The 27,423-nt window shown below is 43.2% G+C and overlaps 1 protein-coding gene across 3 annotated transcripts in view; it reads right to left on the bottom strand.

Annotated features, from left to right (window-relative positions):
• Positions 1–21,456, bottom strand: part of LOC105926760 (unconventional myosin-Ic) — a 66,405-nt gene extending 44,949 nt beyond the window's left edge. Inside the window, exon 1 of one of the 3 annotated variants that reach the window (XM_036149512.1) lies at positions 21,296–21,456. In XM_036149512.1, coding sequence (XP_036005405.1) covers positions 21,296–21,385 — 90 coding nt within the window. In that variant the 5' untranslated portion in view covers positions 21,386–21,456. Of the gene's footprint in view, positions 1–15,188; positions 15,212–15,803; positions 16,033–21,295 lie in introns of those variants that run through there. The other 2 variants (XM_036149515.1, XM_036149518.1) reach the window with 2 other exon arrangements.
• Positions 21,457–27,423: the final 5,967 nt, after the last annotated feature.

Here is a 27,423-nt window from a genome sequence, read left to right as displayed (position 1 = left end):
ACACGAACCCACCCACTTTTCCACTGTGGCAGCACTTTGGTCATGAAGGCATTTCCTAAAGTCTCCCATGTCTGTCATAGAGCAGCGGTCCGTGAGCTGAAGTGCAGGGCGGTGTTAGCAGAGAATCTCGGTGTGTGAGGGGCGGTAGAGTGCAGCAGCATACAGTCAGAAAGACAGTATTAGAGCTGCCACTGCCAAGGTGAAAGAGTTTGAGGCCCCAAGACGAGCCTGTGCATGCATGTTAAAATGCATTAGACGCAGAATATGCAGAGCTGCAGATGCAGGTGTCTAAGTCAGGGTCACTACCCGCAGGATCGCTGTAAACATGGAGAAATCACAACACTGCACTTTTTAGGAATAACCTGACTGAGGTCAATGGGATCCTAAACATAACGACGCTCTGAAACAGAAGGACAGGCTCATCTAATGACTGAACATGGGACGCTTGGAGTGTTACATAATTAGCTACATGTCAAGTAGGCCGATAACTCAGTGTCACTCCCAACCATCAGTTCTAACACTTTAAAATCCACAAGTGCTGATGTTGCAGGTCAAAACCCAGATGAACTGTAATCTGGACCCAGATCAGTCATCATTGAACCTTTTCCTTTTTTCTAAGGGGGGTTCTCACACAACACAAAGTAGTGCAAGGAGGCAGAGGACTGAGATATGCAAATGAAAAATAAAAATATTAAAGGTGAGGTGTGTGTGTGTTGTGTTGTATTTAGACCCAGTGCATCAATACTTTGCAGAACTACCTTACACTGGAACTACAGCTGCAAGTCTGTCAACACCGAGAGAGGCACGTTTCTCTTTGCATCCATCTTACCCTGAACTCTAGCTTTCCTTTCCGTGCTGAAGAAAAGCATCCCCACAGCATGATGCTGCCATCACAATGTTTCCACATGATTTTTAATATAGCCCCCGTTCTATATCCAATTTCTGAGTCAAGCGATTTTAAAAGACTTAAACGTAATTTGTTTTCGGAGATTGACAACACTGCACTAGTGCAGCGTCTCATTAGACAGCTGTCAGTTCAGCAGCTCAAATCTGCAGTCATTTGACAGAACGATGAGGAGCAAAACGAGACGGGTAACTCATAAGATTTGCAAAAAGTAGACAACCTGTCCTTTCTGCTACTCGTGGCAGGTGAACAGGTTTAAAAAAAAGCAGTAAGAATCAAACCGACAAAATGCTGGTGTTGCGACAGATGACAGACCATTCCAGCTGCAGGGCAGGTAAAGACTTGTTGCGTTTTGTTGCAAGCATCAAACTCTGCTACTCCCATTCCAACATTTTTTCCTGAAAAACTGCAGAAAAACTTTCCAGATCATTCTAGCAGTGAGCACTTCCATCTCATCTTCCAGTATTGTTCCTCTTCCACGTCTCCCCTCTCTGCTGCATGTCCTCTTTAGAGCAGCAGGTCTCCTGGTTGTATTTATACCCACCAGGCCTTACATGGGCTGAAGCCTGTAGTAGTGATGGTTAGACAAACTTATCAAAACAGATCCTAATAAAGAAAAAAGAAAACTGGTCTCTCATGTAGTATTTGTGTCATTTTCTCTGGCTGCATACATAATATTTGCACAGCAAGCTGGCTTTTCCTTCACACACAGCCGTTGTCGGGCTGGTTTTTGTGCCAGCTTGTGTTGCTTCAAGATGCTGATGAACACACAACAGCGTGCGGCCAAAGTTTAGACTTGTAAAAACTAATCCGACGATGTCTGATCAGATTTGACTAATAGCATGAGAATCGGACCTGTCAACATGTTTCAATCCACAGTATATGTAAAGCATTGGAAGAGCTCAGGCTGAGCTGCTAAGCTTCCAAACAAGGAACTTCCTGTTTACTCTGAGCGCTTCCTCCAAGCTGATTGGGTATTATTGACAGTGGCGACCAAACAAAACCAGATGATGATGACTAATAACAACATCATAAAAGATGGCCTCTTCTCAACCCCGCCCCGCCCCCCACAGCCCGCTATAATCCCAGCCTTCCCTGTTTCTTGTAATGAAAATGTGACATCGCTTGGTGCAGAGCAGCTGATCTATAGACCAAAGGAAGGCGTAGCAACACCCTCTGTTGGCATTATTGCAAGCATCTACAGAGACTGGTTCATTCAGGCTGCAAGAGGGCAAGCGAGAGCAAGACTTGAAGGAGATAACCGGAAGGCTGAACAAAGTACAGGAAAGTTGCTCTTATTTTGAAATGTGTCTGTTTCTATCTAGGAACAAGCTGGATCTGGAACTGATGGCCATCTCAGAGCTGCTGTAAGGATCCGCTCTTTAGGGAATACACACAAAGACGGCTGTTTTAGTGATATAAGATGCTAACGAGCCTGTGCAAACTCTTAGTCATCTGGATCACAGCAACCACAACGATCTTAAATCAGAGATTTAAGCACGGTTTTTCTGAAGAAGGTTCGACACCAGGGCTTAATTCTGCCTTCTTGCTCTTGAGCAACCTGTAGTAGGATGCTAACAGCAGTTCCAAATGTCAACTCTGCAGAGGTTTCATCTTTTGTTCACCAATGAAAAACCTTGGTATTATGACTGTCCTTACACACAGCGACCTCACGGCGCCTCAGTTTTCATTACCTCTAATGGGAGGAAGACTGGATAAGTCATCTTTTCATAGTTTCTCTTACATTATAGATCTCCAAGAGAAATCGGAATCTGCTAAAACGAGCGTCAGCAGATCAGAGCTTAATGAAAACCAACAAACGGAAATCAGCCACAGAACTCTGATTGCTGAATCTCTAATTTGAAAATGCAGCATTCAGGAACGATTGCTCCTCAGAGGCCATTGGTTTCTAATTAAAACGCTGTTGCACTCCCTCTAACACTGACACGAGTGGAAATTTATGAGTGAACAGCTCGAACTGAGAGAAAAACGCAACACAGACCTCCTCCCAGCACAGGATGGCTCAGCGATTTGATCATACGGGCTTTGTTGCAACATCTCTATCTGAATCCTCAAAACACACACATACACAATTCTGAGAGAAGTGTTTAACCTTTCACTTTTACTTTATGTTTGCACGGCCACACAGGGCCAAACACTCACCAACCCATGATTAACATAAAGTTTATCATAAAAAAAGACAGTTGCTGTTCAGGATGCAGCAGGTCATTTGGTTAGAGTCAGCCAGCAGTGACCAGACAGCTACGCAGTCCTCCACACAAACAGACACTCAATCCCTGAAGCCACCGCCATGATAATGGTGAAACGTTGCCGACTGCCAGGCGTCTGGATGCGTCTCGTTATTTAAAAACCAACCTGAAGACGGGCAGGGGCAACATGGTAGGGAGAGGATGCGCACAGATCCAAAGCAGGCATGCACAAAATGATGTATTATAAACCAGTACAAGAATTTATGGGAGAGTGAGACAGATTGAGAGTGAGTGACAGCAAGAAATAAAAAAAATAAAGAGAGAAAATGTATCCAGTCAACAGGGAGTGGGTATGACGGCGTCCTGTGACTGCAGTTGGATCCCTCTCAAACAAACGGCCGGGAAGGTAGATAGCAGCATCAGCTAGAAAGCACAGTAATGGCAGCATCATTCTGTGGGGTGAAATCAGGGGTCGCATTTACTGAGTATTTTCTGTTTTAGTACAGAAACTATTCTGAAGGCCATCTGTCACGTTGACAGATTGCTTTTCACACCACTGACCACTTGTTGAAGAGTTAGCATATCGATCAGCTGTTTTCCCCCGTGATGCATGACCTTGTAGGCTTCACTGGGAAAAATGCCACGATAGCCGACTGTCCGAAGTTTCTTGAAAAGGCCCAATAAATACGATGGTGTTAATAAAGGAGCGTCTGTTTACGCAAAAGCGGGTGTGCAATTCAGGTCAAACCTAATATTAATTAAAATGAATGAAAAATGCTATTGAATGTTTAGTTATATCATCCTTTAAAAAATAAATTGGCGGGTAAATATAGATTACTACAGGATTTCTGCTTAACCCCGTCAGCCAAAATGACAGACAATGAGAAAGTCTAGCACAACCTCTGGGTGAACTACAGCTCCCAGCAGTGGACATTCACACCCAAGATTCTACACTGTACAGGATGATTACCAAGAATATTTGAATTCTTATGATAAAAGTAATTCAGCTTAACTGTAAAAGCCTCTTAACCCCATTCATCAACTAAACAAGTCTGTTTCCATACAAGCAAGAGCTCACGGCTGATGTGCAACACAGTGACCTGTTAAGTGTGAAGAGATACAAGTCAGACAAATGCAAAAATAGCTTTATAATGCACAAAGCAACAAGACTGGGATCATGGAGAAATCCTATGCTCTCGTGCTCTTTGTTTGTACAGTCCAGAATGGACAGAGGAGCATTAACAGAGCGAGCAAACCTAAAATCCCAACTTCAAAGATTACAGCAGCCTGCATTCTGAGTCACTGCTGTGGAATCCAGATGAAGGTGAAAACCATCAGATAGGAATTCTGCCCTTCAGCTTTCTGTGCCAGTGGTGCTACATTAGGTCAACAGCATGCTTTGGGTCCGGTTTATGCTAGAATATGTGCAATACTTTCACCCTGATCAGCAAACAGCATGACAGACGATGAGACGGTGCTCAGAAATCTGCGTAGGTTAAAAGGCTAGAATGTCAAACACTACTGGGTTTATGTCTCTGCACTCGGTTTAGCTCATCCATTCCTTCAGTAGGTGCCTGGCTTTGTCTTCAACACACAAAAACGTTTGCCTTCTCACACTTTCTGACATTCTAGCTGTAAGTCCAGCAACTCCCCCTTTGCCGCAATATGGATCCATTTAGCTCTTTGAGCGGCTGAGGCCACACCTGCCTCTACTAATGTTTCCTTTATCCATGTTCCAAGGAAAGACTTGGCTAAAGTTTAACAAGAGGGCACTGAATCGGAGACAAAAGCCAAAACCAAGCAGAATGTAATTGTCTTCAAAGCAAAGCAATGGAAAACACAGCCACTACGTTTTGCTTTGGTGGGTATCCCAGTATGCTGTACTGCACTGTTGGAGCGTCCCTTCAAGTTGATCTACCTCAGGAAACTGAAATTGCCATTCTTTGTCGTCGTGAGTAAAACATGAATTGTTGTAAATTACTTGATAATGCTGTTCATTGATTCCATCACTCCAATAGTTTATACGTAAAGTTTGTGTCTTCCACCTAAAGCCATGGTAAAAGTACCGCTGGTGCCACTTTGGTTACCTTCAGTGGTGCTAAGGTAGCTGATAGCACTTCCTCTATGTGATAAATGAATCATCATCTTCTGTGGTGTGAAATTAAATCTCAAACAAACTGATCTTTACTTCAGTTGAAAAGAAAAATGCAGAGTAAAATCTTTTGAGGAACCGTGCCGGTCCTACTTGTTGTGAAACCTTTGAGAATCATTGGCTTACAGCAGGGGTGCAAAAGTCCTGCAGCCTGAATTCCCTCAGCCATTTTGTTTAGGTGTGTTGGAGATGAGACGGGCCCTCCGTGGTGTAGCGGGCTAAGTGTGCGTCTTTGATGCAGGGGGTTGAATTCCCGTTGCCTCAGGAGGGGCATCCGGCGTAAAAACTTATTTTAAAAACATTTCCTGGAGCAGGTAGGATGGTATTACACGTGCACAATTATTCAAAAGGTGACTTGGGCATTTCTTATCTACATTTCCAGAGACGTCCACTGTACCTTTAAGGTGCCAAATCCCAAAATTCCTCTCTTCAGCAACACAGTCTTAATCTGAGGCTCCAGAGGTGCTCCAGACCATAAAGGACATACGTCCTCTCCAGTGGATTCTGGGTCCATCTTAGATCTCATCTACAGTAAACCTCTGAAAATGAGGACATGAAGAAGACATCCTGGCTAGACATCTGAACGGCATGCAGAGCAAAGGCAAGTGTTCAGAAATGTCATCGAAAATGAAGCCAAACTAGTTTTTAGGGGAGCAATCATTATGAGACACCTTTTACTAACACCTTCTGAAAGGCAAAGATCCAAACATCATTTAAATCAGCTGACTTTATGCAACTATACATGTCTGTTCTGCAGACTACACCCAGCTTATCCAGGTACAAACGTCCCTCACCTTCTGGCCCTCATGTTTGCTTTCTCAACTACTCACCTACGAATCATGTTTGTTTAAATTGCATCTATGGGGGTGGGTAGGGTTGGGTTAAACTCCGTAACACCCAAAGATCCCATGAGCTCCAGAGGCATTCATCAATCCAACACAAGCAAACAAGAGCATGGAGCTCCATATGGAGCCTTGTTTCAACAAGGACTCAGATTTGCCTTTGGTGTCATATCGCAGTAAATACCAGGTGGGCAGGCGCGAGCGACTCAGCACCGAGTAGGTAGTGTGGGATTGGACGTCAGCGCAGGTATGAAATACTACCAGATCAGCTGGGCAGAGGAATAGAGTCCAGTAGGATAAGTGCACAGAAACAGACAAAGTTAAACCTGAAGGTAAAGCTCCTAAATGAGGAAGCTGATTCTGCAGAAAGCATGCTTTTACTCTAATTCAGGATTAAATCAAAAAATAAATAAATAAAAGTATGAAAGGTGCAAATATTTAAGTTCTTGAAGGTCAGTTTAGAGGTTGTCCCAGTTTTGTCCTGGGCTCACTGGCATGACTTATGTGAATACGCAGAGCGCCGTTATCCCTGAGACCACCTATGCTCTGTATGCATGGGAAGCAAAGCAATGACGCACATCAACATGTATTTATATAAGCCTCTATTATTGTGTGTGAATTACTGTTGAGGCTGTGATTATATGCAGTCACACCGTAATGATCCAGTAAAATAAGCACAAGATTAAATAAAAAATAAAAAAGAATGATTTCATCCAACACATGACACAGAAATCACAGAGCTCCTCTCGGTCCGTACTTGCTGCCTGGCCTGACGAAGTGCAAGAACGGATGAAACGGGATTACCAGTCATCCTGTTTGAAGGGGGTTAATCTGGTCCAGGTGAAGGTGTGAGTACAACCAGGCCGGATTATGAAGTGGCTTGGTCAGCAGTGGTGCATGTGAACATGAATGAGCAGTTCTGCCCTCAGATGACTTGGCTCCACCTGCCCGGGACAAACTCTTGGCTCGGTTCAAGGATATTACTTTCAAACTGAGACTAATTGGAAAGGAAACTCAGAACGCCATCATTTCTGCAGGCGCAGATAAAGTATCCGGGGTTTTTTAAGGTCCTCCCACCTTTTCCAGCACATATCCAAACATGGTGTCAGTGAATCTGACGTGGGGTTTTGACTCACATCCAGGGTGTTTTCCAGTCTCAAAGACGTCCAGACCGTAAAAGCAGAGTCAAGCGGGACGAGTCACCTCAGAGGAATTATTCCCAGCCGGGTGGTGCTCACATTGTACCACTTGGCTGCTGTTGTGGATGCTGGAAAAGAACCCTGTGGAATTTCAAATGCAGCTCTGCCACAGAGCCGGTCTGAAACCAACCAGGCGCAGTACAGCGGGACACCCTCTAGGACTGACTGGTTCAGGAAACGTACACTGAGCTGCTTCAGAACCGCCCCTCTAATTACTGCCATTCTACTGAAATGCTTCTGCAAAGTTTCCCACTGCATCTGGAGGTCATGTGACACCCCGAGGCGCACACGGGTCCTCTTGGCTAACCACAGCGAAAACAAAGCTCTTTAGCAATAGTAAAATCAAACATTCCTGTCGTTCTACCTCCGGCTTTTTAGCTGAACAAAAAATATATATCTGAATTAAATCCTTTCATTTTACTACAGGATCTTGCAAAAGCATTCACACCTCTTCATTTTTTTTTTTTTTTTTTTTTTTTTTTTACATTTAATCAAGTTAGCACTGGAAAACTTCAGTGGATTTAGTTGAGATTTTATGGGATAGACCAACACAAAGCAGGGAAGTACAATACTTTTTTTTTGTTGTTTTTTTACAATTAAATATCTGAAACGTTTGATGTGCATTATGCGTTCGGCCCACATTTATTTTCTCACCCCTAAATAAAGTCCAATGCAACAACATACCAAATTAGTAAATGCAGTAAATTTGTGTTATTTCATCTTAACAGTCACCCAGATGTTAGCTGATGACCTGAGAGGTTTGTCGGGGAACGTTAGAGAGCAAACAGCCTCGTGGAGACCGAGGAACATAGCAAACAGGTCAGGGAGAAAGCTGTGGAGAAGTTTAAAGCTTTTTAAAAAGCTAAGTAGTGAGGAAGGTGTTCTGGTCAGATGTCACCACGATTTTTCGGCGCCCTGTGCAAACCAAGGTATGCACAGCAGAACACGATACCTCACCTAGAACACAACCTTCACATGGTGAGACATGGGGGAGGGCCCATCATGATGTGGGATGATTTAACTTCAGCAGGGACAAGGAAGACAGCCATAATACAGGCGTTTACTTTCTATCAGCCATAAACATACAGCCATAGCTCGGTGGAATGCTTTAGACTGATTCATTTTGATGTGTTAGAATGGCCCAGTCAAAGTCTAGACCTAAAGCTAAACCAGTAATCTGACCATCCAGTCTAACTCACATTCAGATACTCAAACATAAATGGGCTACTTTTTCATTCTGTATATGTGTGAAGCTGGTAACGGCAGCCCAAAGGACCTCCAGCTGGCTACTGCAGTGAAAGGTGGTACTAGAAAGTATGGACTCAGGGAGACTTCACACTTTTATTGGTAAAAAATATTTCAGAACTATTTATCATTCTTGACAGTTGCACACTACTTTTAGTTGGTCGATCAAATAAAACTGCAATAAAATGTATAGAGATTTGTGATAATAATGTAAAAAGGTTTAAAGGGTTTACATCCCTATGCAAGGCAATGCACAACAAATGTGGGCTGAGAGAATAAAAATGCTGTGATAGAGGAACACGAAGGTCAACTACTGTAGTGTCAAAATAAGAATCTAGGTTGTAGTTGGATGTTGGTTAGGACATATCACTCCGAAAGCATCGGTCAGACTGTGATGAGCCCACAAATAACTGATTAAATGAATAGTTCTGATAGCTTTGAAGAAAACGGCTCATTTTTTAGTAAAGTGATGCTGAAAATATTCAAATAAAGCCTGTAGGTGAGCTGGAATATCTTTCTGCCTTCAGCTGCCTCTCTGCCCGGGTTCAGATTTAAACACATTTCCCTCCAACACATTCCCATCTGAAGGTCTGACTCGGTGTCTGAGCAGCAACCATCATGAAAACCCATCTCCCACACATACCATCAGCATCGCTCACTCAACTCGGTTTCATCCACTTAATGCCAGGGCGGTCTACCCTGATCTGATGCATCTCATGTTGCATTCCACAGATTTGCCTCACAGGAAGCGACGAATCAGTTTGCAGACATCAGATCATCACTGGAAAAAAGAATCTGTGTTTCCTCCCCCCAAAAAAAGACCTATGATGAAGGTTTACCAGCAACTGAAAAGGTTGGAAAGCAACTGAACATGTCATGTTTACACAGAGGTAAACCTACAGCTGACTGGAAAAAACTGACTGAAATCCCAATGGAATTCAGAAGAGAACCTCTGGAACGTCTTTATGAGAAAGCGACCTAGAACGGTGACATTTTAAGGATTTTACATAAGTAATGAGGAATCTCCCACCAAAGGGAACATATCATGCTTTCTAATCCTTCCTTTTCACATTGGAATCCTTCAGTTGTGGTCTATATAAAGTGGAAATGCAATGATTTGGTCTAAAGTCCTCATTAATGAACCCCTACGTCCCCCCTTTTCCCCCCTGTGCTGAGGTTCCTCAGAAAGCAAGTCGTTTTGGTGCCGTCTCTTTAAATCTGAAGGAGGCACTTCACACCCCCTACCGGGTTGCAGAGCGTTCCACTCCACCCCGTTCGGCCATTTTTGGAGTGTGGGACGGCGTAAGGAACAGCCAATGACTTTTCCGCTTGCAGCTCCAGCATCCTTTAACTTGGACGACAAAAATCACTCAGAGAAATAAAAATGGTGGATTCATGAGACTATTAAGCTGGAAGTCCACAACCGTTTTTAGCAGCTCTGCAGCAAGTAATGTGCCATTATTGTTGAAAAACAGGGAAAAGATGAAAAATATGGCCCAAACAGAATATTAACATATGTACGCAGCTCCTGGACAGACTACATCAACTTTTCTGCACTCCTAGAGACTCAACGTATGCAACAAAATGGATTTAAGGGCTATAAAAGTGGATTTTTTTATTTGATTTTTTTTACGATATGACCCATTTAAAATGTAAATTCAGCCAACATGATATAAGCCAGCACTTCCATGTATTGATAAATGAGTCCAAAGGTCGCCTTGCTGCTGTAGCTTGCTTAGGTCCTTATCAGTCTCACTTCTGGTTCTGATTAATCTGAGCTTATCTCTATAAATGGTACATTTCCAAAACCCTCACTGTAACTTGGTTCTTGCTGCACTCACACATGACAGATTATACATGAGGCATGCAGTCATGGAGGGAAAAAAAGGGAGCTTTCCATAACTGTCAGTACATTTCAGAGAACTACTAAGTGCATCTTTAATGATTCCTCAGGAATTAGGAGGGGGAGTAGCAGCCATGTTCTGGGAATCAAATTAATTTGTCATCAGCAAGTGGAGCCACCTTTACAGAGGCGAGAGTTCGACACCGTGCAAGTGAAAAACATTTTGGAAATGTTCCAAGCGGATGTCGGACGAATTCACCTCCAGGTCTGACTGCGCAATGCTCAAAAATTGCAAAACACCTAGAAGTCGATCTTAGATCCTACAAGCCTAAGCAGGCATGTTGATGTTGAAGTTTGACGGTATAGCCAGGTAGAAAAAAAAAGAAGAACATTACTTGTTTGGAACATCTGATTACTGGGAAGGTGCCGGCACGAATTAGGTTTTGCAAAGTCGCATGTGAAAAAAAAAAAACATTACTTCTGAAACAATGATCTATGATCTTTGGACAGACAAGACCAAAACATAAAGATGCGTGGGGATAATACATAAAACCATGTTTGGGGAAAAAAACAAAACCAAGCATATCAGCTCAACACCACCTGTCAAGCACAATGGAGGGATGCTGAGGACTTGGCCTTGCTTTGCAGCCACAGAGCCGGGGCATCGTGCAGCCATGGAGTCAGCCACGACATTGTCTGCACATCAAAACAGCCGACGCCTGATCCAAAGCTGCTCGTCAAACACGGCAGAAAAATCTACAAACAAAACTCTGAATAAGAACAGGATCAAGGCTCGTAATGGAGCTGAGAAAGTCCAGACCTCATTGTGAGAGAAATGCAATGGAAGAAACTTCAAAGAGCTGTTCATGAACAAATACCAACAAACCTGAATGAACCGGAGCAACGCTGGGAACAATGGCAGGCTGGAGTAGCGGCACACTGACAGCGTACCAAAACCCGGCTAAGAATCTTTCAGCTAAAGGCCATTCCACACAGAGCAAAATCCGCTTTTTTACAAATGGAAGCTTCGTGTCGGCAGACGTGAAGCAGAAAAATTGATCGCTGAAATATTTTTCATTAAAACTGACATTGTGCAAAGAGATAAATATGGGAAACTAATTTCATGCTGACCCAGGGACATCTTCTGTCCCCCTTCATCCCACCCACCAGCCTGTATTTAGCCCAATTTCTTTTTGTTTACGTGAAGTGTAAACTCCCTCAAGCATGACGGCCAGGTCGTTAACCGCCACTCCACCAGCAAAACTTACAAAACGGGCTCACATTTTAAGGGTCCTGAGGTGGAAATAGCCCACCCTGAGCACTTCCTAAAGCGCAGCACAGGTAGTAAATGTTCATGTATGTCAAGCTGAGTTTCCTGCTGCAGCGGTGATGACGGCCAATCAGCTGGGCGTGTCCTACAGGAACCGCTCAGGAACCACCTGACATGTGGTGGACACCACGGTACCGCGGAAAAACCTTCAACCTGTCAACGGCGGGTCATGCGCCCCCCCCCCAAAAACAAAGCGCACGGAGGGTTTAATGCATGCTCACTGTGTCTCTGGTCCGCCGCTACCTTTGGTTCTCTGTACACCATCTCCCTAGCCGGTTTGTAAGACAAGAAATCTGTCAAAGGTTGTATTGTCATGACAAAGTAGAGCCATGGTATTTAATCAGATAAACAGCCCAACAGCATGCCAGGACCAGTCTATTCACCTTTTTCTCACCCTGATAGGAGAATGTGGGAACGGCAAGCTTGTGGACCTCTGTACAGTGCTGTGAAAAAGTGTTTACCCCCTCGCAGGTTTTGTCTGTTCTTGCTTTCTTGTCCCCCTTAATTGTTTCGAATCAAACAAATGTTAATGTTAGACAAAGATAGCCAGAGCAAATACAAAAAAAAACAGCTTGTTTAGGAAGGGGGAAAAGGATTCCAAACCAAGATGCCACTCAATGAAAAAGGTAATTATCCCCTAAACTTGATACCTGGTTGTTCCACCGCTGTCTGCAATGGCTGCCTTCGGGTGTTCGTGATAACATAACAAGTGTTTTACATCACAGTGTAGGGGTCTAGCCCGTTCTGCTAGGCAGGATTTGTTCAGAAATCAGCTACACTGGCGGGTTTCCCCACATGAACGCCCTGGTTAAGGTCAGATCACACCATCTCACCATCTCAATCCAAAGCAAGTCCGTACTTGGACTAGACCGCTACAGAGAAAGTCTTTGTTTCTTTTGAGCATTTTCAGAGGTAAACTTGCCTGTGCGCTTTGGATCAATGTTCTGGTTTATTCTCCGTTACACTCTTGGAGTAGTTGTTGTAGGCCAGCCTGCTGGAAACATCCACCATTGTTCCATGTTTTCTCCATTTGTGTTCTCTTCAGTCCCAGAGCCTTAGAAATAGCTTTGTGACCCTTTCCAGACTGACAGATGTCGGTGATTTTGTTTCTCATCTGTTCTTGAATCTCCTTAGATCTCTTCAGAGTTCCTTGCTTTTTGAGATCTTCTGGCCTACTTCATGTTGTCAGACAGGTTCTACATGAGTGTCTTTTGATTCAACAGGTCCAACAGTAATCAGACTCTGGTTTGGCTGGAAAAATGGAACTAAAACAAATGTGGGTAAAAAAATAATGATTTAACAAAAGGAGGGAAATTACTTTTTTCACATTGTGACAAGTTGGTGAGGACAGGCGTTACCGTTAATTAATCAAATCATCATTTAAAAACTGCTCTTTGTGTTTATTTAGGTTATCTTTGTCGGATAATGTTTGTTTGGTGATCTGAAACATTTAAGTGGGACAAAAAAAAGCAAAAACAAAAGGACATATGTTAGAGAGTAAATACTTTTTGACAACTCTGTATAAAGTCCTCTAAATAAACCTAACTATCTGACAAATTGTGTCATATGTGTGCTGATTGAATCTTCAACAAAGACAAAGTTAAATCCCCAGCTGTGAGGAAGCCGGCTCTTATTATGTGGAAAGAAGATGAATCTTGCCTTCATTCTCTGGCATGGCTTCAACCACTAAAGGTAAAATCCAACCAAACCGTTCACAGTCCATGAAACACGCGTTTCATGGAAAATCTGAGAAACCAATCACAATGCACCGTGTGCCAAGCGAGGTGTGTTTTGGAAAAACCTATTGGCAGCAGGACATTGATGTTTAGTCTCTGTTGTATAATTGAGTCCATGCGGAAAGTTCCGCCTTCGGTGGTTTAAAGAGCCAAAGAGGTTCCTGACAATTATCAAAAATGCAATGCCACTTTACACAGCCCTGCTTCAAAGCTAATATCTGAAGTGATGAGCTGTCATTTAGAGACGCATTTAATCAAACTAAAGCAGACTGAGGGCCAAGGCAGAAAGGTCCCGGCCCTCAAGGTTACCTTCAAACAACAGGTCAGCTGTCTGATCTGACCCCAAAAGACTACTGTACCCAACCTGGCCCATTTTACAGAAGTCTTCCCTTCAAAACAAATTCTGGGAAACATATCATGGAGATCATAGAATTATAGAGATTTCTAAAATCCAGAACTAGATGCATAGGTTTGCATTTACTGTAGACTTCCTTTAATACACACACGGGATTAAAATTACATACACCCTCACCAACATCTGATAAACATCCCAAAGCTATTTGCACTTCATTCACATGCCAAGAACAACCTACAGGCATAATTATGATCGCATATTTGACCGCTGGTCTTTACAGAAAATGAGTTCCCACTAAATGTTTCATGGGGTCGAGGCTTTGGGCTGGCCGTCTAGGTTTCATGTAAGCCTTTCCAAAACCAGTTCTGTTGAGTGCTTGGCTCCAGTGTTCTGTTGAAACACCCGGTTCAGTCCAAGCTTGGGACATCCCACCTTAACGGTCGCTTTCAGGCGGAACAATATGTGCGACTTGTTCAGAACCAACCCAGGAACCATCAGGAACACCAGAGCCAAAGGTGGAACAGCCTGGGAGGGTGTTCTCCAAGAAAGACGCAAGCACATGCTCTGACAGGGACACCTCGACTGAAATGGGCTGCTGTCCACATGGACAATGCAAAAAAAAAAAAAAAAACATCTGGAGAAAGGTTACAAGCATACAAGACCAATATTGAACTATTTTTCTACGATGAGAAATGGAATCTGCAGGAGTGAAAGAGAGGCGTTCACACCTACTACTGTCTGGGCTGTAAAGCACGGAGGTGGTAGTATCATGCCGAGAATCTGTTTCGCTGCCGGTGGCACTGGTGCATGGCACCAAGCGGGAGGATGGATGACCGTCAAATTCTTCAACTTTACCTCAGCTTAACCTCTAAACGGACGAAACCTGGACACAGTTTGATGTTCTGACAGGAAAACGACCTCAGATTGAAGCACCTGGGAAAAGGCCTCCCAGAAGCTCTGCTCTCGAACACATTGAACATCTGCGAATGTCCCCCCCCCCCCCTGTTCCCGAATGGTTAAACAACCAGCTGGTGTTGTGGCAGGAGATTGCTCACAGGTTTCTCTGCAATTCAGCAGATTTATCCGTCGTACTCGGACAAATCCGCTGCCTGTTGAGACGCTACAGACAGAAACAGGTTACACCAAAAAGCCAGGTGCTTCCCGTGTTTACAGACCAAACACACATTAACAGGTGGGCTGGTCTGTTGACTCCAAGCCGTGGGGACAAGTGTCCAGTGAGCATGTGTCCAGACAGCTGCATGGACACATATTTGGAAAAATAATAATAATAAACTTCCTAAATAAGAAGCAAAACGTTAACGCCAGGGTTCTCTAAAAGTTCAACAAGGTCAGGTCAGGCAACCTGCATTACCTGTTAATTCAGACCAGCTCAGACGTGCTGAAAACGGATTTTCAGGGCAAACAGCCCTTCAGTCAGTAGTTAATATCCATCAGGGAGGTCTTCAGGAGACCCTTAAAGCCCAGCAGGAGATCTAGTGGTATCATGAATGTCTTCTCCCATCCAGTGAGTTCACAGCCTCCTGGTGCCGAGGTGTGGAACACTATTTAGTTAAGAGTCTTAGCGTGTGTCTGGGTGGAGGCTATAAAAAGACAACCCCAACCTTAAGGATTTATTGTTGTGGGCCACGAGCCCAGTCAGTACCTCTAGAGAAGAGTCAGCCAGCCAATCGGGAGCCGCGCTGGGACACTTCAGGGTGGGATGACGCCAGATATCTCACCAAAAACTAAGCCCCCCATAATTAGTAGGAGCATTGTTGCAGCGTTCTAGCGGCATTTGTCCCGCGGTTGTCCTCCAGAAGACACACATTTAAACACGCAGCAGTGACACACAGACCCGTCAGCAGAACCCGTCCACATGCCCCGCAGACTTGGAGCAGACCCTCCGCTGTCGTTCCGGGCAGGCGGACTGACAGCCAGAAAGTCCGCAGAGGACGGCTGAGACCTGCTGTCCGGACTATAAACGTACCTGAGGTCAGAAACAGCGCGAGGTCCTCCGTCCACGCCGGCGCTCTGACTCCTGTCCCTCCGCTGTGTGAAGACCGTCCGCCCGGTCCCGGTCAGCTCGCTCTCTCTGTCAGCTGCGGACTGTGGGCCAGTCCTGCCGGGTTCCTCCCGACCCCTCCCACTACCACTCCCAGGCAGCGCGCCCACAGCGGGCTCTGCTACAGCTGCGGCTGCTCCCACGGCGCCCCGCGGCCGCAGGAAAGCCCGCGCCCTCCCATATTACCAGGACGAGGACAAGAGGGTTAAAGCGGAGCCAGCCGTCTGTCAGCGCGCGGCTCGGTTCTGTTCGGTTCGGTTTGGTTTGGCCGCGTGGGAGTGCTGTGGTAATTTCCCGCTTTTCCTCTTCTGTCATTGAAGGACAGCTACACCCTGAACCACCAGGAAGTTCACCAAAAAACCCGTCCCACGAGCCGCGGCGGGGGAACCGCGGACGTTCTCCACCGAACCGGGCTTTTATTATTCTGGCGGACAACAAAATGCCAAATGTCAGCACTGACTCACCGTCTGAATAAACAGGAGCGCACAAATATTAATGGTGGGACAATTTATATGGGTTCCAACTAAAATACCCGCTCAGCGACATAATTAGCCTATAAACCTGAAGGCTTTGGTCGGCCGCTTTCAGTTTGGCCTCCTTTAACTAACTGTTGGACATAAACACATCTCTAAATATCACTTTATTGGGAAGTATTCGCTTTAACTTTATGCCCCCGAATGGCTTAAAACTAACCTAACTGATTAAAATATAGTAAGCTAGTTGTAATATATTTCAGTTTTAGGTGTAGGAATTTCGATTCAGGTCCAAATTATGCAGCATTTTGTAGAGAATTGTAGCGTTAATTATTACCATTTGGTATAAAGGGGCTCTTGCGCCCTCTGCTGTTAGCAAAGGCGCCACTGCAGCACCCTGATGTTACTGTGGGATGAGGGATTTACGGTTCTTCCAATCATTTAGCTCAACAGTCCTTGGAACCAACTACATTCTATCTATCTATCTATCTATCTATCTATCTATCTATCTATCTATCTATCTATCTATCTATCTATCTATCTATCTATCTATCTATCTATCTACCTAGGTTTCATTAATCCCATATTTCTGTTTTCTCGTGTTTAATTAGCTGTAAGTGATAAATCATTATAATGAACAGTGTGTAACCAGTTTATATAAAGTGCCTAACTTGGTCAGTTGAGTTGAATAAATTAACTTTTCAATAATATTCTAATTTATTACATATGCTAATAGATGGATGGATGGATGGATGGAGTAAAGCAAAATGGGAATTTTCTAACGCTGTAAAAATAGGCCTCTATGAAGCAGTTTTAACAGTAAAAGCCACAGTCAGAATCAGAACAGTATCTCTTGGCAGAAGTGAAATAAGTAGCTGAATGATTGATGAGTTCATTAATTATTTTGTAGGCGTAAGCAGTATGTACTTTATTTATTGTTTACGAATAGTATTTAAGGCTAAATAACTGACCGAGTAATATACAGGTTCATATTTAATGCTCATATGCCAGAAGTAACCATTCCAAAAATGTGACGTAATTTTATCTTTGACCCACATGAAAATGTAAATGTGATAGCTCAATCTTAATCACACAAAAGAGGTGGTGTTCAAACTTTTTGCCATAGAGCAGGAAACTCGGAGGGCACTAAAAATATTTTATTTTTCGATTAAAAATGCCTAAATCATTTAAGATAACATTTTTACATGGCTAACAATACACTAAACAGGTAATATTGAATTAAACAAAGTAGTTAAAATTTTGTAGAAACAGGATGTGAATCCTCATTGAGCCAAGGGAGTCTTTCCAACAATTTCCTGCTTTTGTTGGTCCAGAAGAAAGTTTTTTTCCCAAGTCGCTGGATGCTTGTGGTTCTGCATACTAAAGTAACGAAAAGGCAATCCAAAATCATTGTTCAGAAAGAGAAACAACTTTTAAGAAGGTTTTATGTTGTCCTCAAAAAAAATAAAAAAGACAAGATTAAATTCAAATCATTCCAAAATTGTTATTGGCAACCAAATCAGATAAAGGGTTGTAAATTACCCCCTGCCCATACCCCTGAATAAGAGTGCAAGAACTGTCGCTCCATGTCTGCTCTCCTCTTCCAACAGACTATACCATAGTTTCTGCTGTGCTGCACCCCACCTCCCAACATCCAGTTTTATAATATTACAGTAATTCTAGTCTGTTGCTGCCTTAATTGGAGCATGTTCAGCTTTGGCTAAGCACTGTGGCTAGTATTCTCTAGTGTCTGCTTAACACAGACGTATTACCTGAAGTAAAAAAATTAGTGTTGTACCGATACCGATACCAGTATGGGCGCCGATCCAGCACTAAAATGGTGGTATCGGTATCGGTATCGGCGAGTACCAACAAATAGGGCACAGATACCATTTTGATGTTTGTATGTCACTTGAACGCAGTCTTCTCTCTCCAGACTTGTATTATACATGTCATATAAGTTCATGAAAGTTGCACTATTCTGGCATTTGAGAGCCAAAACTCAGGGTTTAAAAGAGATTATTCAATTATTAATGTAATTTTACTGTCTTACTGTTGCATTGCTATTATACATGTCATAATTTCCGAAAGTTTATGCAACTATTGTCACCCATTCCAGTTAGGCAATAAAAAGTTCTACTACCCTAAGGAGTATGCAGTTCTTCATATATACACACACACACACACACACACACACACACATCAATTTCAAACAGATGGTATCGGTATCAGCCAATACTGCACAGCCAGGTATCGGTATCGGGGCCAAAAAATGGCATCGGTGCAACACTATAAAAAAAAAAAAACAGCTCTCAGACAGGAACCAGCTCCTGACACAAGACCCGGTTCGGTCATAACACATCAATACGCTGCTGTGATCGCACTCATCTTTATGTACACTACAGAAACAGCAATTACTCAATGGGCTGATTAAAAAGAAAACAAAAATCTCTGAGTTCATCCTCACATTGTAGAGTTCACCAAGCTGACAGCAGAAGAAAGATTTTTTTTTTGTCTGTTGTTCCACACCAGGGCCTCCTGTATGTCCTTTTCCATTGAAGGAGTGCAAATTCTCCTTGGAAAGGATGTCTGAGGTCAACCATGGGGAATTTTAGCCTTCTTTATATATCTGGTGTTGTAAAGGTTGAAAATTTCATTCAGGGATGTGTTTTACTGCGACAATTCCCTGCAGACAATTCTCGTTTTGAACTGAAAGCGACTCATGCCAGAAGGTAAAATAAAAGGTAAGAACAGACTCAATAAAAGAAGGATAAAACATCCTTGTAAAAAAACAGAAGGGACATAAAAATGCAGAGCGTTCAATAAAAGTGCATTCGCTGGTGTGAATTTGTGGCCGCTGACTCCGCATGCAGCTCAGACTGTGTCATCAATAACCGCTCCCCAAGTATTTATAGTGTGGTACCAGCTTTGATTATTGAGTGTTACTGAAAAGTACATTTTAGGCCCTCTTCCAGAGAGTTTAGGGAGGGAATGTTTAAAGTAGGACTAGTAAATCTGACCATGACCAAAGCTCCTAACAGTTTACTGAGCGCCGTTCCGATTATCATTGAGAAAAAAATTGCAAAGCTACCAAAGCTACATCTACCACAGCCATCCACCTAAACTGTCAGTGTGAGCTTTAATCACAGAATCCCAGAGGCCCATGGTAACTCTGAAGGGGCTGTAGAGATCCACAACTCAGGTAAGAGTGTCTGTCAACAGGACATGGCTCTGTTGCCCAGACTCAACAAATCAGGCCTTTATAGAAAAGTAGATAGATGCTCTTCATCCAATCTGACTGAGCCTAGGCTATTAAGCAAAAGTATTGGTCTCTAGAGATGCAGGATGGTGGAGCCATACCCCGAAAGACTTCTGTGACCGCAGGGAAAGGTACTGACTCAGGGGGTCTGAATTCAGAGGCAAATCACACTTTCTAAAAATTTATTTGTGAAAAAAATATATAAAATGTTGCATCCTTTTCCGTTCACTATTGTTCACTTTCCTCTGTTGATCACATAAATAAAAGGCATAGGCGTCTGTAGTTATTAAAACAACCAAGACTGCTTCGTTCTGACATTACTGTGGTTATGCAATGTGCCCTTTGCTCATGTGGAGGTGACCTCAGCCGGCTGGACGGATGGGTGCATGCCACGGAGCCGGGCTGTAATATGGCTGCACTGCCAGAGGGGGGAGTGATCGATTCAGAACAGGACTACACAAGCATTCAACACACACTAACACATAAGGTCGTATCCTGTATGCAAGGTCACGTTGGACAGTCTGACTGTACTGGAAGGAAAGGCTAGTCATGATAGCCATCTGCTACTTCCAGCCTGTTTCCTCTCCTCCCCGCTCCTGTGCATTACTCTAAATCAGATATTACATCGCCACTTAACGCCCTATTTTTCCTGTTTTTTACTTAAATGCCCACTAACTTCATTGGTATGATGCGGAGGCGTTTTTATAAGAAGCCGGATCCATGTGCTCCCATCATGACGCTGTCCGCGGGTCTTACAGGGAGCCTGAAGACGTTAGGCTCCACATGGCACAGGTTAAAAGCGTCACAGAGCCTAACGACATGGGGTTATCTGACCCTGGAGGAATGTGGGAAGAGGAACAAATGAAGCCCAGGGCAGGAATGTCTTATTCGTTTCCTCCTGCCGAGGCTGCAGAGCATTCCACACCTCCCCGGTCATCACCGGGCTGGGCACTGAGGGCTGATCTCACGCGTCACATTCCTTTGACTGGAACTCTAGAACTTGTGTGAGTCCATGCTTTAACGGTGCCACAGGTAGACCTCTGAGGGACCGCTTTTTTTAAAAGCTCGCTCCTCTTATTCCTCAGATGCTGTATACACTGATGTCTGACAACAGCCGTCTGGATCACTTCCCTCCTACATATGTTCGGCGCATGCGGACGGCCGCCCTTGTTGAATGGTCAAAGTGATAAATGTGTCCGCTGTTTCCCGCATGGCAACACTTCCAAGGCAGAAGCTAAAGGTTGAGACCAGAAGATCTCACCCAGACATTGATGTTAACCTGTCAAAGAAATCCACAGAATCCTAGCTAATCTACAGTAAAACCTCCTCAACCAGGCTGCGTAAGCCTTCACAGCCATTGTCATTCTCAGCCAAAGTTTTACTAAACCCACAATAAGCAAGCAGCCAGCGCACAAGTTCAGATTAGCCCTTTTAAGGTAACCATGCTGTTCTTGACATCTTCTATGAGCAAATGTTTTGGATCTTGCCAAGCAAAGTTGGCTTAGGGTTAGAGTTAGAGTTTCAAAATTACCAGTGACTCCTGTGGTTACATTTACACTGTTGTGAATGTCAGTATCTGCTCAGGAGTGACAAAGTCTAGAACTTAAGCACTGTCTGTATCAACCGCCACCAACCTGAACCCTTCTGTCTTTAGGTTCGTTCTCACGGGCAGACTTTGAGCTTACCCTGCAGTTATGGCAGTAGTTTTCTCCATTTTTCCCCGGAGGAAGGATTATTTCCCCTGTCGGGATCAGCTGGATCCTCAGTTCCATCATTGTTCCCTGTCTCCCTCTTCTTCCTTTACGCTCTCTTCAGTTGATTCAATCTTGTGTTGCTCTCACAGAAAGTGTGACGGAGTAAAAAACACTTCTTTCCACAGGTGCGAAGGCAAATCCTTTGGTGCCAAGGAGTTCAATCCCAAGCAATGCCTGAAAAACAAACGTAAATGTTAGAGATCTACTTTGTCACCAGAAAAGTATTTTAGTGTTTCAGCAGTGTTCCCGTTACATGCCTATGAAAACAGAAAAGCGTGATGGAGGGATTTTAAAAGTAAATGTCAGTGCAGAGCGCTGTGGCAGAGGTGTTACCTGTTGCAGGGCGCAGAGTCTCAGTGAGGGCTGCTTCCCCTCACTGCAGCCAGAGGATGTTGCCTTGCTGGCTGCAGGATCGTAGGGAGGATGTGGAGCCCAGCCTGACTGGAGATGGATGTCACATGCATAGGATATGTGTCTTACAAGGGAGTAGATGTGGAGGTGTGGGCCTGTGGGTAGAATTGTACAAGTTTGTTAAGAGGAGCAAGTAGACATGTTTTAAAAAACAAAAGAAAAAAACAATATCATCAAGTAGGCTGATTTCTAGTTCTTTTAGAAGTGTAGAGTACTGTAATGACATTTCTCATGGTATTAGTCGTAGGATGTACCTGGGGACCGATCAGAGAGGACATGCCTTTTCATCAAATGACAGTTGGGCAATGTTTAGGCTCATTTCACCCCTACCAATTTTTTAAATTCTTAATTTTTGGATAGGGCAAATTTGAAATCCTGTGCCAGCAATTAACTCTGCCTCTTATACAGTAGCTTACGATGGCATTTGTAGCACTTAAACGTGTGCACATTTTGTAATTTCCAACCTGTTTTTTTCACTGGTTACTTTATTTACCCCCTTCCATCTTCCCATCAACTCTGACTAGCTTTCTTGTGAAGACAAACATCCCCAAAGCATGGCATTGCCACTGTCGTGTTTCAGAACCATAATAGTGTGTTCTGGGTGATACGCAGTGTTCATTTTCTGTCAGACATCGCTTTTTGCACATTAAGACATGACACATAGGTGTATACATAGGTGCACTGATAGTCTTAGTCATCATAAACTAATGCCTCATCCCATCAGCAACCCATAACCTCAGTCCACAACAAAACAGTTCCAAGAAATGATTTGGCAGCAATGTGGTCCCCATAAGGACCACAGGTCCCAGCAAGACAGGTGACTGAAGAAGGTCCTGGGGAGTGGGCATAAGCAAGAATACAAACACACACAGACAGCTGGTTGGTCTGAACAGAGGTTTCCTCCTAGAAACGACTTCCTGCCTCAGACGTATTTTGTATCCACCCTGAAGATTTAGTGTGTGTGAGGTGTGTGCTTATGATAGGTGTGTGCATCACTGGACCCTCCCAGGGACCCGAGGTCCTTTCTCCGAGGACTATAGACATACCCTGATCTTCACACTAAGCCAACACACACACACATTCCCCCCTGTGGTTGGTTTTCAGGGTTAAAATGTGACGGGGTGGTCAATCACTGCTGTGTGTAAAGAAATATAAACAGCTCCATACTGCTAGAAAAACATTCATCACTCAGAGGAACTTCCTGACACGTCTGATAACTCTGTGTTCCCGTTCACTCTGAGCAGACTACATCCAGTTATTCTGCTATTCATGACCTTTTATTTCTGAGTTGAATTTCCAGCCTCATCCTGCACGCTGTCTGTGTTCTTTTTTTCAACGATGAAATGCAGAGTTTCAGTTAAATGAACTCTAGGAAGGGCTTTATAGATTTTATTTGACAAGCAGATGTGTCTTTTAGGATGAGTGGTGGAGCGGGCGTTCTGCACAAGCTGCTGAGGGAGGGGAAGTGACAGTCGCAGACGTCCTATGACTTCTGACCCTGGCTGGAGGCATTCTCGGCCGCCTGGCATCAACAGGAAATCTGTAGCCTTCACACACTCCTGCACACGCACAGACACACAGTCCTGGAGGACTCTTGGGTCCTCCCAGCTCTGTTTCCAAATAAGAGCACATAGTTTCACTGTGATCAGCTTCCAAAGCTGCTGTGTGAAGGAATGATCGCGAAAAGAAACAAAGCAGACTCTGTGGTAATTAGTACTGAGGGATGTCCATATGGAAAGCTTGTCGTTCATGAGTATAAAAAGTATGAATTCATTTTAACCTGTACTACGGTTTGTTCTTCTTTGTTTCCGACTCTGCGTCACATTGATGGAGACTCAATTAAAAGATCATGTAAAATAAACTGACAGCCAGTAAAACTAGATGTACCTGCGCTGTGTTTCACACCGTAGACTCAGTAACACTGAGTCAAATCTTTGATCAAATCTTTGCTTCCTTTTGACATTCTATCCTTCGGCCTCATAAGGTCAGCACTTTGCTGGTTTAATTGAAGGTGTGAATGGCACTTTATGGCTTCCTTTCTATTTTTCTGCACTTCAGTTTGTCCTTTAAAATCAGGATAAAGGCCGGATAACTTGAAAATGCACTTCATCCACTAGAATGGAAGTTCCAGGGATTTTAGGACAGGCATGACTGATTTTCCTGAGATGCTGAAGAATGACACTGACAGGCTTCAATGTCACATGGAGGCCTAAGACCTCATCTGTGGAGTTGCATACTGAGGTGGTGGTCCCGGTTTTGCTGAAAGGAAACCGGAGAGTGTGTTCCAGCTATTGAGGTAAGTTAGTCTTCAGCCTCCCTGAGACTAGTGTGTTGGAACGATTGTGTGACCTCAGGTCCAGGAGGAGCAGTGCGGTTTTACCCCCGTGGAGTTGTTGAGGAGGGTGACGGGGGTTTGTTGTCCACTCCTCATGTTCTATGTGGAGGAGACTTAGGACTGTGTCCCTTTAATCGATTTGTGGGGATGCTTCAGAAGAATGTGTTGGGATACCTACTTAATAGTTTCTAGAGTATCTCAAGGATGTAGAGCCTTTAGTTTCAAGTCAGACACTTTTGGAATCAGCTAGCAGTTTTTATCTGTGAGGAGGACCACCCTGTCAACTTTGAAGCTTAGACATAAAACCTTCTTTGATAAAATGGATAAAAGATTGCTAAAAGCCAAAGTATTCGTTATTTGTGATTCTTACTGGTGTGAGCTGTGTTTTTCTTTCTAATAGAAAGTATGCCTGGCCCAGTCCTGCTGTGTTGGTATTTATTTGCTGTCCTCTCAGCCCACAGTTGTCTGAGGCAGACACCATTCATCCTGAACTTGATTTAGTTTTGGGTGTCTTTCCATTTAAGCAGTTGTTTGTCTCCACTGTATCCATGTGCTTGTGAAGAATGAGAAATGCACCAAGTTGAGACTCCACGCCATCTGCTTAGACAAACTAATTTCAATAAATAGGCATGTGCATGATCTGCTCTGGCTGCATTGGACTGAATAGAACAAGACGGTATGAAACTGAATCTGACTGTACCTGAGTGAGTTGTATCCGGATTACATTCAGAGAAACTTGATGAAATAAGATTGTACATAATTTGATATGAATTGGACCTTTTTATGTTGTAAAGTGCCTTGAGATGGAATTGCTGTAAAATTGTGCTACATAAGTAAACTAAATCAAATTGAATTAAACTAATGAACAGGTTTCTGAGAAGCCTTTATGTATTTATACAGTATTGACCAAAGAGCTTTGCACCTTGAACCATATTGTACTGTTTGGAGCTGAGGAGTTAATACATTTCACTTAAACATATCTTTTTGAAAGCAGAGCTGTTTCTGAGGAAACAATCCTGGAAGAACAAACATACTATTTCATAGACAATATGTATGTTACACACACTTTGGGCACATGGGCACTGCAGAGCAGTTTGAAGGGTGCATGCAGGACCGGGAGTGCTTCATTTTACAGCCTCATCCTGCCGTATATATAAGTGGCGCAGCCCTGTAACCAGATCCTGCTCGGATCACATCAGGCTGGGGCTGAGTAAATCTCACAAGTGTTGCCTGAAAATAACCCCGGCTATTAATAACTGCTGTCTCCACAGCGGGGGAGGAAGTTACTAATATTTCATTGACGTTTGTTCCCTAGGTCCCACTCTGTGAGCAGGAATCTTGCTCCAACAACAGAACACCGTGGCAGTTTCCAGTTTCCACAGGAAGCTGGAGGACGTTGATCAGGCTGCAGATGGAGCAGCAAGCGCCACCGACGCCTCGAACAAAACCCACCCACCGGAGAGCCGTTAATGAGTGGAATGTTGCACCGTGTTTTGTTCACTTATGATCCCTCCCAGGACCACCTCCTGTGGAAATCTGGAAATTATTTCAGGATGACTGATGTATTGTCTGATTAGGTGGAACCTGCTGCCCTCTTGAGGTTTCACATTACAACAGGACGATCTAAACTGAAGTTAAAACGCAAGTAAAGGGATTTACAGCAGTACATCTACACCATAACATCACCAAAGAGAAGAATCATTTAAGAATGATAAAGAGATTCTGCACTAAAATCACAAAATAACTTTAGTAAAAGAGAGGATTTGTATTCCACGTTCACACAGGTTCATTATGCGTTAAACTGTAGATTCAGGTCAATGAGGATTACCTCCAATTTTCCCTTATCTGTCTGGTATTTTGTCACATTTATCCTATTCGATATTTATAGCTTTATTAATTTCACTTTGATTAAATCACTTTGATTTAACCCACCATCTGTCTCACCATCTGTGTTCTCAGCCACACAATTTAGAATAGAATAGAAATACCTTTATATTCCCGCAGTGGGAAAATGCAAGTCGGCAGAAGACACAAGATTTACACACAACATTAAATAATAGGGAAAGAACAAAAGTTAAAGTTAAGCTGTACACCAGAAGGGAAAGAATGTTTCAGGAAAGGGAAAAGTACTGTGCAATTACTGACAAATAGTAAGCATATTCTGTTAAAGATGTGAAATGTTCAAGATAGAAAAGAAAAAGAAAAGTAGCAGCCAATCTACAGAACGATGGTGAGGATATAAAAACACAAAGATAAACAGCGGTGAATTGCACCAAATTAATTATTGGCTTCATTTTAAAAAGACATAACAGAAAATTTGTCGTTTAAATTGAAATAGTAATGGTGTCCTTAAGCCAAAGCATTCAAGTTACAAGGTGTGCATCTAAATGTTCTGTTGGCCTACAAGCAGGTTAACACCTTTCTCCAGATCTAAATGATCCAAATGAAGAAATACCAAAAATGTCAAAATATGTTTTTCAAAATGTTTATTTTCAATACATTGTATATTTCATTAGGAAGTTCCAAAAGCTCAGCTTCTGTTAAAGAACAGCTACTCAGATGTGCTTGCACATGCATCCATTCAGATTTTAAATGAAAAATAATTAAAATCTCCCACTTTACAATTACGCAGAAATTGTTGTTGGTCTGTCACATAAAAGACAATTCAATGAAGCTGACATTTGTAACATAACAAAGGGGTATAAATACATTGACAAGGCATTGTAATATTGAAGAAGCAGAAAAGTTTTTATTTAGGATGGGTCACTGTAATACCTGCTGAGATGATTAACACTGTACTAGGTGTCTGATTTCACTTTATAAAATGTAAAAGGATAGAGAAATGAACTCCAGGATGCAGCAAAATATTCTTGCCTGCAGGAATGTTAGTGTCACTATCTAAACATTCATTTTAAAAAAAAAGATTAGTTATTTATGACAGTGTCTGCTGTGGAGCTGGTTTGACATCCAGGGGGCACCAGAGGAGCTACTGCAACACCAACCGGCAACTGTGCATGCTTCCATCTTTAAATCAGCTCTGTCCTCCAGACCGACTTAATGTATGTCACACACTTCCCTCACATTACAGCACATCCCTCAAGATGGACATTCTGACAGCTAAGGTGAGGACTGAGACAGACATAATCTTGCTCAGATTGAGTCACACCTTCTCTGACACTCTCATTTTAGCTGATATTAGGTTTATGATGAGAGGAGACACAAAACTTCCACAAAGAAACACCAAGAAAATTCAAGCATTGGACACATTTAAAAAAAAAGTTTGAATTGCCATTTCACAATTATAGTCTGATAA

The sequence above is a fragment of the Fundulus heteroclitus genome, chromosome 18 (assembly GCF_011125445.2).
Source record: "Fundulus heteroclitus isolate FHET01 chromosome 18, MU-UCD_Fhet_4.1, whole genome shotgun sequence".
Classification (NCBI taxonomy): Eukaryota; Metazoa; Chordata; class Actinopteri; order Cyprinodontiformes; family Fundulidae; genus Fundulus; species Fundulus heteroclitus.
Note: the sequence above shows the minus strand (reverse complement) of the source record. Positions and strands in the feature narration are given on the sequence as shown.